General features: G+C 59.4%; 6 protein-coding genes across 6 annotated transcripts; 3 read left to right on the forward strand and 3 right to left on the reverse strand.

The window, feature by feature from the left end:
- Positions 1 to 52: 52 nt before the first annotated feature.
- SPRG_02704 (hypothetical protein) lies at positions 53 to 1,468 on the reverse strand (the record flags this gene model as incomplete). Its single annotated transcript, XM_012341294.1, has 1 exon — positions 53 to 1,468. One exon carries the CDS (start codon positions 1,466 to 1,468, stop codon positions 53 to 55), a length of 1,416 nt encoding a protein of 471 aa, XP_012196684.1.
- A 1,638-nt stretch (positions 1,469 to 3,106) lies between these two features.
- Positions 3,107 to 4,711, reverse strand: SPRG_02705 (hypothetical protein; the record flags this gene model as incomplete). The annotated part of the gene is made up of 2 exons (XM_012341295.1): positions 3,107 to 4,121; positions 4,149 to 4,711. 2 exons carry the CDS (start codon positions 4,709 to 4,711, stop codon positions 3,107 to 3,109), a joined length of 1,578 nt encoding a protein of 525 aa, XP_012196685.1.
- A 1,573-nt stretch (positions 4,712 to 6,284) lies between these two features.
- Positions 6,285 to 6,703, forward strand: SPRG_02706 (hypothetical protein; the record flags this gene model as incomplete). The annotated part of the gene is made up of 2 exons (XM_012341296.1): positions 6,285 to 6,617; positions 6,659 to 6,703. 2 exons carry the CDS (start codon positions 6,285 to 6,287, stop codon positions 6,701 to 6,703), a joined length of 378 nt encoding a protein of 125 aa, XP_012196686.1.
- A 731-nt stretch (positions 6,704 to 7,434) lies between these two features.
- SPRG_02707 (hypothetical protein) lies at positions 7,435 to 8,333 on the forward strand (the record flags this gene model as incomplete). Its single annotated transcript, XM_012341297.1, has 3 exons — positions 7,435 to 7,489; positions 7,533 to 7,713; positions 7,762 to 8,333. Exons 2-3 carry the CDS (start codon positions 7,611 to 7,613, stop codon positions 8,331 to 8,333), a joined length of 675 nt encoding a protein of 224 aa, XP_012196687.1. The 5' UTR covers positions 7,435 to 7,489; positions 7,533 to 7,610.
- A 158-nt stretch (positions 8,334 to 8,491) lies between these two features.
- SPRG_02708 (glutamyl-tRNA synthetase) lies at positions 8,492 to 10,688 on the forward strand. The gene is made up of 12 exons (XM_012341298.1): positions 8,492 to 8,591; positions 8,639 to 8,826; positions 8,868 to 9,026; positions 9,080 to 9,328; positions 9,375 to 9,533; positions 9,584 to 9,667; positions 9,717 to 9,827; positions 9,873 to 10,076; positions 10,121 to 10,238; positions 10,289 to 10,344; positions 10,388 to 10,446; positions 10,501 to 10,688. Exons 1-12 carry the CDS (start codon positions 8,534 to 8,536, stop codon positions 10,613 to 10,615), a joined length of 1,560 nt encoding a protein of 519 aa, XP_012196688.1. The 5' UTR covers positions 8,492 to 8,533; the 3' UTR covers positions 10,616 to 10,688.
- On the reverse strand, positions 10,627 to 11,399 carry SPRG_02709 (hypothetical protein). The gene has a single exon (XM_012341299.1). The coding sequence runs from the start codon at positions 11,267 to 11,269 to the stop codon at positions 10,751 to 10,753; it is 519 nt and encodes a 172-aa protein (XP_012196689.1). The 5' UTR covers positions 11,270 to 11,399; the 3' UTR covers positions 10,627 to 10,750.
- Between the last annotated feature and the right edge of the window lie 248 nt (positions 11,400 to 11,647).

Here is an 11,647-nt window from a genome sequence, read left to right on the forward strand (position 1 = left end):
AATGAATCTAAGGCACTTGACAGCAACTCAACGTAGTTACGACTCTAACGAATTAATGCGCCGTGGTAAAGTACGTGTCGACGAGGTCGTTGGCCGACGCGATCGAGCACTCGACCGTCTCCATGCAACGCATCGAGCCCGTGTGGTATGTCGATCTGTGACCTTGGAGCTTCTCGAGCGATTGGAACCAGCCGTTGGCGATGGCCGACGAGTTGACGTGCGCAAAGTACGTCCACGCTTTCGCAAACTTGAGGTCCGTCATCTGGACAGGTTTCGCCACGGCGTTGGGCAGCGAGACGTTCTTGTTGAGCTTGGAGAGCGCGTCTTGGGCCATTGCAGTCACGTTCTCGAGCGAGATCGGGTCGTGACCCCGCTTGTACGAGTAGACGTTGAAATACTTGTCGTCTGAAAGCTGCGTGCCAAAGATGACGGGCGCACCGTTGTCGAGGGAGCCGCCGACCGTGAACGGGGCGCTCGCGTTCCCAGTTGGCTTGAGCTGCGCGGCGTACCAGTTGCGCGGCTCGACTTGGTCGAGCGTCCAAACCGAAGAAAAGTACTGCACCGAGTGCACGTGCTTGAAAACGTCGACTTCCTTGGCGTCAAGACTTAGCGGCCGAAGCAAGTCGAGGCGGTGCGGGATCGTGTTGATGATCGAGGCGCAGACTTGCGTCTGCCGCCCTTTGCCGTTGACATTGTACGTGATGCTCGCGCCGGTAGCTCGGCGGTTCGTGCTGATAATGGTCGCGTTGTAGTTGAATTTGGCGCAGTGGAGCGAGGCTGCAATCTTGGTGAAGAGGAGGTTGTAGTTGACCGTGAAGAGCGACGACTGCTTGGTCAAAAACTGGATAAAGCCGCCGGGCTTGTAGTACATCATCGCGTACAGCGCCGGAATGTCTTCGAGCGACCCGTATCCGAACGTCGTGATGTACAAGTGGAAGAGCGGGACGAGCGCGTCAAGGCCGTGCGCTGGTAGGAACTCGCTCATGGGCACCGCGATGGCTGGCGGCACGCCCTTCTTGAAGCCCGGAGCGAGGTATGGGGCGTACTTGGCGTAGACGCCGACGTAGCGCTGAATGGCCCCGGCAATCGCCGTCGCGTTCGTGGGAAACACCGTGGAGTCGAGGATGGTTCCTGTCGGCGCGTAGTACACGTAGTTCTTGCGCATCGGGTTGCTTGGCCGGGAAACGTTGAACTTGTCGGTGAGTTCAATCACCAGCGGGTACATGGTGGTGTCGCCAAAGATGGCGCCAACCTGGTGGATGTAGCCTTCGGGCGAAACCCAGTTCTCGGCCTTGCCGCCAGGACCGTCCTTCTTGTCAAAAATCACAACGTCCGTAATGCCCTTCTCGGCGAGACGAAGGGCCGACGCGAGGCCCGATGGACCCGCACCGAGAATGCACACGGGCGCGGTTGCCGTGACGCCAGCCAGACCCGCCACGCAAAAAGAGAGAAGGGTTGATGCGCGCATCGCCGAGAGCAAATTGAAAAGTGAGTCTAGTTTACCCTGTCTTTTTCAATGGCACGCGGACGTGCGTGGCGACATACCATAGCAAGTGCAAGACATACGACAAGACTCTGAGAGCGTGGATGGTGTGAGTTCGCAACGATTCACGATCGCGTTCAAAACCCTGTCCACCCCGTCGACCTCAATGACAAAAAGGGGGCTTTTTCCTGGTAGTCCAGTACCTCTTTGTGTCACAGCGACGATGCTTGTGCGTTGGACGTATTTCTCGACAACCACTGCCAGCACCTGCACAATCCGTCTGGTTTGTGGGCTCTGCGGTTGTTGTGCATGGATTGCGTCGTGGGATGCACTAGCTTGGCTATGCCCGCCTCGAGGCGGGTCACCAAAGAATGTTTGCTGGACGCTGAGCAGCCAAAACACTAAATCAAATCAAGCACGCTCGTTGAAGCAGCTTTGCTTGTTGTTGACTTGATATGTGCCACGGCTTGGCCCGTCTCCGGTGGTAGACCCTGTCTTTAATGGGGCCGACATGGCCCGTCTTGTCCATGTGGCTCTATGCTCAGCTCCTTGCTGGTGCTTAAGCGCGACGTCAAGACCAGAGTTGGGGACCAACGATTCCAACACGATCCACGTCATCAAAGATATCGGGGAAAAGCTACGTCAAATCAAGCCGCCAACGACGAGCTACAACACCTGCGCCTTGATGCACACAAGTGTCTGAGACAGGATGGCGGCGGAGCGATCGAAAGCACCACTCACCGAGATCGCTGAACGTTATGACGTGGTTGGGCGCCACCAAGTCGTTGGCGAGATCCTGGGACACGAGGTCCGGTCGACAGCGAAGGATACGAAGCGTCGCTTGTACGTCGCCCTGGTAGATGGCAGAGTCAGAGTGCAGTGTAAAGCGGCCGTCACGCGGGCTGTGCTCGGCCAAGCAGAGCGTTTAAGCGCATTGTTCTGGATCCGTAGTCAGCGAAGGCGACTCGCTGGCCATGGGCGCATCCATGCTGTACTGTCCCAATGAGTGCCACCGCGTCGATAACCTATTTGAGGTCGCGATGGCGTAGACACCAAAATGGAAGTCTACGACGAGCGCCGCAATCTCGGACTGTCGCAGAAGCACGTCCGTGAGGCAGCTCACACCAGTCTCGATGAGCTAGTCGAATCCGCGGCGAACGACAGACTGTTGACCAATCGCAGCACAGCAATACAGTGTCTATGGCAGGGTCGCAATACACTGTTCCACTCCTGCTAACGTCATTGGAATGACTTTTTCCATCGTACGAAACTCTACATCATACGCCTCTTCAACGCGAACAAGCGATGGTCGTCGGCGTCAGCGTCATTCCGGGCCGCGATGCAGTAAGGTCGCAGCGCCAGTGACTCAAACAAGCTCGAAACAGAGTTTCACGGCTCGCCTACCGCCATCGTCGCAAGTGCCAAACCGTAGCTCCCGCGACTCCGAAGGATACTCTCGAAATGGCTAGTCCCATGTACGTTTAAGGAGCAACTCGCATGTAACGCAAAACATTAAAGACGCGCATTGCAACGGCAGCCTCGTGACGTGGCACGCTGTACCAAGGGTGCTTTTGCGTGGTTGTCGAGACGTGCACGGTCATCTTTGATTCGCCAACAATACTGTCATGCACACACAAACGCGAGCCCCCGTGTCGACAAGATGTCGTCGTAGGCGCGACCGGTATACTGGTGGCACCACCAGCGCACGAGCTTGCGTAGGACGTCTGGGTGCAACCAATTGCGGCTGGCGGCAATGCAGTCGAGGAAATGCTCGTCCAGAAGCGCCGGGTACGCGCGCCGAAGCGCCGTCAGCAGCGTGGGGAGGTCGAGCCAGAGCGCGTCGCCAAACGACATGGTCGTGACGCCGCCGTACGTCAAGTCGACCGTCTCGGACGATACGCGGCCCGTGCTTAGCGCCAGCAAGTACGCCCCGACCTCGTCGCGCTTGGTCGTTTGGAGGGCGACGTCGTACCACACGTCTGGGTTCCACCACGCAATCTCGGGCAGCAGCCGCATGAGCGAGAGCACACTCGCATGGTCGAACGCATCGTCGTACGCAAAGTCGGAGTCTTCAAAGCAGCGCCGCGCCACCGACGGCGAAAAGCTCAGCAGCGCCGAGACGCAGACGGACCAGCGCATCTCGGGACACGCAGCCACGAGCGATAGCAGCTCGTCGTCCGCATTCTGTCGGACGACCAGCGCGACCATCGAGGGCGTCCACTCAATGCATCGCGCCGCCGCCAGCGCGAGCAGAACGTCCAATCGACGCAGCGCAAAGAGTCGGGCGATGACGAACGCGGCCGGGCGAATCGGACGGTGTGCGATGAGACCCGCAACGAGGTCGATGCACCCTTGCACGAGAATCGTGGTGACGCTCGCCATCGAGCAGACGAGGTTCGGGCAGCACGCGAGCAGGTGGAGTGCGACGTCCGTGCGGAGATTCGAGAGCGCGCGCTCGAGCGCTTCGCTCGAGATGGTCTTGGGGCACTGGCGTGTGAGAAAGGTCACGATCTCGAGGTGCCCTCTGGCTGCAGCCTCGGCGAGCGCGCGGGGCGTGGCGCCGACGCCGTCCGCATACAGGCGCATCGTGAGGCCCAAGTCGCCATGCTTCGCGGCCACATCAACGAGGTTGGCGACGCTAGGAGTGCCACGACAGCGCTCGTACAAGCACTCGAAGCTGCGCATCTTGTGGGTCTGGATCGCGAGCGTGAGCGCCTCGTGGGACCAGCCCCTCTGCGAGTACGTGGCGAGGAGGGCATAGAGCGTTGGATCGTCATGTCTGACGATGCGCGACGGCAGGTTCCACGACGTCTCGGTCGCAGGCGCCGCAGCGGTTGCATCGATCGGCTCAAAGCACGTGCGCAGCTCGGCGACGCGAGCTCGCTGCTCGAGCAGATGGTGGACGATCGCCACACGGCCGGTGACGAACGCGCAGTCGATAGCCTCGGCCGACGCCATCGGTCGATGGTAGTCGACAATGTACGCGACCAGCGGTGCATGGCCACGAAGGATGGCCCAATGCAGCGGAAAGCGAGGATCGAAGTTCGGTCCGGGCGGCAGGCAGAGGGCGTCGCAGCCGTAGTGTCTGCTAGAGCCTGGCGGAACATAGAAGCTGCCACGCTTGCGGAAGGCGCTAGCGCGCGCGATGGCCTCGCGTGGCGAGCAGCCATGCTGGTACGCGATAATGGCGGACGCCAGGGCTCGCGAGCTGAGCACTGCCATCGCCATGGTCCTCGCCAGCTTGTAATGGTGTTGGATTGGCTTTTAATCGACCGTTCATCGCCGTGGATTGGTGGATCGTCAACATATCGGCCAATCAAAGAGGCCACATATTGAGAATGATAGTCTCTTGCGTGTTTTGGATCGCGACACTACTGGCCCGAACACGATACAATAGTTGTACCGAGCCGTTGGGCATAGTGGTTCGATCCTGTCCAAGCAGTGCTCGTATAGGGCAAGAGTGCAGCTATAGGAGGATAGACTAGCTGCTGAGGACCTGTCATCTCGGCTCCTTGACATAGCTCTTGCAGAAGCGCGTCATATAGGCCACGGCGTTCGAGAGAGGGTGGGCGACTTTGCGCGGGTACTTCAAAGGCGCGGTGGGTCGCACCGACCGCGACAATATGGGGAGCGCCACGAACGATGCGACGCACCTCTCAAACCATGGGTAGGCAAATTTAGAAGCATTTGACACGGGTGTTCTAGGATCATCCAACGAGTGCCACGTCATGAGACATGTATGCTAGTTGTACAGGAACGCTCGTTGATCGAGACCACCACCGTGGTGCATTTCTACTTGATACACTGATAGATAGCACGAGCAAAACGCTTGCAACTGACAAGATCGCGCTCTTTACATGGGCGGTCGGCACTCAAAAGGTCCGATCCGGAAGGACGCGCGGCCGCTGCTGCCCGCCGCTTGGGACGAGCTTGTTGCGCTCGAGCGATGGCTGTCGGTCCACAACGTGCTCTTTGTGACGGACAGCGCGACGCTTGAGGCGTGGATGCCAACGAAGGACGTCGGTGCGGCCACGCGCGTCTTGACCTATCCGTTCTGCGCCCTGGACCTTCTGGCTGCGTTTGCCTTGCTGCAGCACGGCGCGCCGACGACGCGCAAGCTCGAATGTACGCACGCTATGCTCGTGTGGCTCGTTGACGATGTGGCGATGTTGCGTAGTTGTTGGTCACTTGCTCAAGAATGGGCCGGACTGCAACAAACCTGAGCTCCTGATTGCTATGGGGTACGTAGTTCGCGGCGTCGCGCGCTTGAAAGGGCTGCCACCCGTGCCAGACGCGACATTGCAGTTTGTCGCCCGGCGTAAGCTCCTGGGTTCTGCTTTGTGAGACGATCAATGGGTGGTAGAGATTTTTGGAGGCGAGACGCAGCTGCCATGGTCGGTCGTTGTCGCCAAGCTCATGGTGCTACCCGACATTATCTACTTCCTCAGCGACCTCGACATGGTATACATGGTTATCAACCGCTACTTTCGGAGATGTACCCGCAGGTTGCCGTCGACAGCCTCGAGACACTCATTGGCGAACAAGCCCACCTTATGCAAGAGCTCGCCAAAGTTGAACATGATCTCTCGGTTCTCGGTACAGTTGACGCCATGGATATGTAGCTTCTCTCTCATCGTTCTTCTATGGACCAGGAACCACGACACCAGCTGTGCAGCAAATGCCAACCGATCGCCACGGGTGGCTCTTTCACGTGGGCTTGGACCTCCATGCGGCGACAGCCACTGTGGGGCGTCGCACCCCCCAGACGCCAATGCAGATCAATATCGACGAGTGCGCGCGCATGATTTTCAAATGCTATAACGCCGAGTCGCGGCCTGAAGTCGGTAGCGGTGCCAAGAAGCACGTCGTTGCGCTTGAAGCCAAGCGCGGGTTCCGACACCCAGAGGACTTTGCCGCGTTCTTGGCGACGATTTCGGACGGCGCCGTGCAACTGCCGCTCGCCGAGGCGTCGGCGATCCTGCAAGCGCTGCCACGCGACCAGCTCGAGCGCATCTTTTGCTCCGACATGATTCGCTGGTTCAAGCGCTGGGCGTATGTCCAGAACCACCGCGGCCACGTGGCGTTCGATCAGACGCCGCTGTGGAAGCATGCTGCCAAGAGCATCAAGCGCCATGTACAGGGCTACATGCGTGGCTGGGACGCACTCCGAGGAAGCGTGCCATGCGGTGCGAGGCCGAGCTCTCGGCTGCCCATGGATGAAGCCCAGTACAGCGTGCTCATCAAGATCGACCCGCCGTCAAAGCCTCCCGCAATCAAGTCCTTAGCTGGCATTGGATGCCGAATGGACCTTGCATTCCACGACGAGGCCGAGGGCGCAGACGGGCCACCGCTTGTGCATCTTCTCGAAGCCGGGTACTCGACGGTTGTTTCGCTCGAGCTGTTTTTGTTTCGAGACGTCAATGGTATCATCGATTCTTGGTTGGCGCGTCGAACCTGGCCGATGGTAGAGGCAACCGCCACACGGCTCGCGTTCGTATTGAGTGAATTTTTGAACGATTTCAACGTCCTCGACGGCGTCTCTGGACTGTACGACAAGGTCGTGGGTACGCCAACGAAAAACCAACCGAATTTGAAATGGTTGCTGTCCTAGTCACGGTGATGAGCGGCCTCCGCGAGCACAGCGTGGCTGACGCCTACACGCTCGGGATCGCGTCCGACAAGTTGTACCTCCAAATCAACTTTTTGTCGCAGCGCAATATCGTGGCGGACATCGAAGTACGTCCAGTCGCCAAGCGACAACGAGGTGGAAGGTACTGAAATGGGTGCTAGGAGATGTGCCACGCGCCGCTGCGGGACGTCGTCGACAAGTTTCACTGCGAAGTACAGCTCGGCAACGCATGGAGCGAGATTGTCGCGCACGCCAAGGACATGCGCGCGCTCTTCGAAGTCGCTTGCAGCGACGCGACGTCCACATCAAGCACATCGCTCCTGCGTCTTCTCTTTGACCGGTTTGACCGGAATAAATCGGGTGCCTTGGAGCTCGATGTACACCATTGGCATTGTATCAATGTATCAACCACCCGTGTAGGAGCTCAATGCACTGCAGCAGTCGCGAGGCCTTGGGGTGGTCTACAGCGAAGAGGACTTTCGTGAGCTTCTTGCTGCCATGGGCAACCTCGATGGTGCGTCGTCAACCGGGCTGTCGTGGCAGGCCTTTCTCTCCCACTATACGACCTACGGCGGGGTGTACGATGGCGTCCAGCAGCTGGGTAAAGTGCACATGTACTATGTACTTATTGGCATCTCATGAGAGACAGGTGGCCTCGACAACCTTCTGCACGGATCCATCTCGTGGGTCCTCGCCATCAATAGGCACTGGCTCCTGCACCTCGAGGCCAACGCCGCAGCGTCTGTTTGGCGCAACCGCTTCCTCAAGTGGAGTCTGCTACTAACCCAGTACCTCACCGACGTGACGCTCGAGCTGTCTTTTCCAAGCGCACTGAGCTGTGCGCGGTATTTCTGGCCGCGCATCAAGAATTGGCCGATCCTCGAGGCGCCGTATTGGCTCGCCAACCAGCTCTACGACCTGAGCACACTCTTTTGGCATGCACATACGGAGCCGCATACGACCGACCAAGCAGGCTGCTTGAACCTTCTGTGCGCAGCGAAGAGCTCGCTCTCGAAGCTAGGCCACATGCGGTCGTCCGAGCAGCACGCGCTGGCCTCCGAGACGCTCGAGATGGAGAGCATCCGCAAGTTCTTGGAGGCGTATCCTGCGCTCGAAGCTGCCGTCTGCGGCGTCCAGCAGCTCTCGGTCGTGACGCGACCCGCGTCGTTCAAGGTCGAGTTGGAGCACTGCGTTGTCGCCAAGGCCAAATCTTGTCCTTGAACGGGATTGGCTGAAATGAGGAAGCGCTCGCGTCCTGGATTGGTGGCATAAATATTTTGTGCATTCGGATTGGTTGGCAAATAAGATTTGAAATGCCACGATATGAGTGGCCAAAATAAATTGGATTTTATGTCATACGATTCGTTGATTGGCGTAGTTCTCACGGGTCTCACATTGCTGGTGCAATTTTGGAGTTCCCCATGCTTCGCGCTGCTTTGACCCGCCGCTGGACCGCGCCCCGCCCCGCGCTGCAAGCTGGTACCGCCACCCGCGCCGTCTGATGGCTCATGCGCGAGGCTCTGTAGCTGGCGTCCGAGCCTTCTGCGCGCCGCCATCGCCGACCACGGCGACGACGCCTCGCGTCCGAGTGCGCTACGCGCCGAGCCCGACGGGCTACTTGCATCTCGGCGGTCTCCGCACTGCGCTCTTCAACTACCTCTTCGCCAAGGCGTCGGGTGGCGACTTTCTCATGCGCATTGAAGACACGGATCAGGTGCGATGCTGCGTCCTTGGAGCCGATACGATGCGCCGTAGACGCGCAAGGTCGAAGGCTCGGTCGAAGCGCTCACCAAGAGCTTGCACTGGTGCGGCGTCCACGAAGACGAAGGCCCGACAGCGGGTGGTCCGCATGGCCCGTACGTGCAGTCGGAGCGGCTGCACATCTACAAGGCCCACGCCGAGCAGCTCATCCATGTACCTCGATTCCCTGCTAGCTAGATTTTTCCTACACTGCATAATACTGGTAGGACGGCCACGCGTACCGCTGCTTCTGCTCGCAAGACCGACTCAAGTCGTTGCGCGAGGCGGCGACACGCGCGGGGTCGGGCACCATGTACGACCGGGCGTGCTTGGGCCTGACGCCGGCCCAAGTCGAGGCCAAGCTCGCGGCCGGCGAGTCGCACACGGTGCGGCTCAAGGTGCCCGAAGGCAAGACGACGCTCAAGGACATGGTCCGCGGCTACGTGCAGTTTGACCACGCGGTCATTGACGACCAGGTGCGTGTTTTGATTGGTTTTACGGTGTGGATCGCGTGCGTCCTAGGTGCTCATGAAGAGCGACGGGTTTCCTACCTACCACTTGGCCAACGTCATTGATGACTACATGATGCGCATTACGCACGTGATCCGCGGCGAGGAGTGGCTCTCGTCGACGCCCAAGCACGTGCTTTTGTACAAGGCGCTTGGGTTTCCCGTGCCGCAGGTACCGCGCTCGCTCTGTGTTTGCAGCTTGCCTCAATTTGACCTCTGCAGTTTGCGCACCTCGGGCTGCTTTTGAACGAAGACCGCTCCAAGCTCTCCAAGCGCCAGGGCGACGTGGCCGTCGAGGACTTTCAGGTTCTTACTTCTTTTAAACATTTCTCTTGGCTGACGAAGATGCGCGTAGAAGAAGGGGTTTCTCGCGTCAGGTCTTGTCAACTTCGTCGCGCTCCTCGGGTGGAACCCGGCCGAGGGTAGCACGAAAGAGATCTTTACGATGGAGGAGCTCCAATCCCACGTACTAGTACAATGCGACGCGTGTGTCTCAGATCTAGAAATCTAGTTTTCGATGGACCACATCAACAAGAGCGGGTCGGTCGTGAACGTGGAGCGCCTGCGCTGGATCAACTCGCGCCACATTCGCAGCCTCTTCGAATCCGAGACGAAGACCGACGTGGTCGAGATCGTGCGGCCGTACCTGACGTCGCTGCCAGCGCTCGAGAGCTTCGAGACCGAGTACATTCACGGCGCCCTCTCGCTCATGAAGGTCCGATCCTCTTGCACGCGACCTTGCTACACAGAGGACGCTAGGAGCGCGTGAGTGCGCTGCCCGAGTTTGCGCCGCTGGTCCATTACTTCTTCGCCGCGCCGGATTTGAGCGCGGACGAGAGCGTCGCCATGCGGGCCAAGTACTTCAAGGACGACACGGGTATGGCAGTAGCTTCCTAGCCGACTGGTGAAGCGAACGCGCCGTGGTAGACGACGTGGTGCGCGCGGTGCGGGCGCAGCTCTCGGCCCTCGACGCCTTTGACGCGGTAGAGTCGCGTCTGCTGGATCCGTTCCTCACCTTTAAGATAGAAGTCCATCATGGACCTCATCAAGGCGACGGCCAAGGAGCGCAAGCTCGGCGTGAAAGCGTAGGCGACCTCGTCTCTGTCGAGTAGTCGCATATCATGGATGGATGTGTGTAGAGTGCTCATGCCGCTGCGGTACTACCTCACGGGCATGGAGGTCGGCGCGAGCCTCGGCGAGACCATCGAGCACCTCGGGAAGGACGAGACGCTGGCCCGCCTCGCGATCGTCTGAGACGCACGACAAACCGACGACGACGAGCTGCTTAGAGGTTACGTAATGGTAGATTTTAGGTCTTGGTCGAGGAGGTGGTACGCAGGAGGTGCTTCTTTTTTGGTGGCAGGCGTCGTCGAGTCGTTCGGATGTGCTTCAGTAGGAGAATTGGTTGCGCGAAGGCTGCAGCCAGTGGGACGACGGGCGCCACGGCGTGCTCGGGCTGGCGTCTTGCGTCGACCCGACAAAGAGCGAGTGGAACTGCAGGCGCAGCGGCGAGCAAGACGACTCGATCGAGTGGCGACAAAAGTAATCGATGGCCGTCGCGCCGCCCACGGTCGTCGCCCACGGAATCGCCATGTTCTTGGTGCGCGCGTGCTGGACCTTGACGCTGCGCGTCGCCGGCCGCTGGCGCTTGGCCGTCGGACGGTACACGTCGTCGTCGTCGTCGTCCTCATCACGGGACGCCTTGCGCTTGATGGCGGGCTTTGGGCCTAGCAATGGGGGCGGGGGCAACGAGCCGCCAGCATCTTCGAGCTCGAGGAGCTGCGCCATGGGGTTGGCGGGCCGGGCCGCGCGGACCCGGCGGCTGTCGTCCTCGGCGTCGCTCATCTCAAAGACAAACATCAACTCGTCGTCGCTGTCGTCGTACGTATCGTCGTGGTTGCGGCTCATGGCCCCGGAAGTGGACTCGGCGCGGGTCGGTGGCAAGTCGGTCGGGCGCTGGAGGTCGGTCGTCGCGGCTCGGGAATTGCAAGTCTGAGCTTCGACGGCCGTTGCCTTGCCAGTGGGTGCCCCTTTGCAAGATCTTGTCAACTCCGGCGGTTCGGTTAAGTTCGGTTTCGAGTTCGACATCGAACAACCGTTGTCGTCCGCAACGACGAGAAATTGTCCATGCGATAACCCCTACTGCTTCTACATCTACGAAGCTTTCAAGTAGGTCTGGGCGCATCGGGCGTGGAGGCCGACCGAGGGCAGAAAAAGCAAAAAAAGTATCAAATGGGAGAACGTCTGGCGTCTGTGCAGCGCAAGCGTCAAGGAGGGCGAGATGCA

This window comes from Saprolegnia parasitica (assembly GCF_000151545.1).
Source record: "Saprolegnia parasitica CBS 223.65 unplaced genomic scaffold supercont2.7, whole genome shotgun sequence".
Taxonomy (NCBI): Eukaryota; Oomycota; class Saprolegniomycetes; order Saprolegniales; family Saprolegniaceae; genus Saprolegnia; species Saprolegnia parasitica.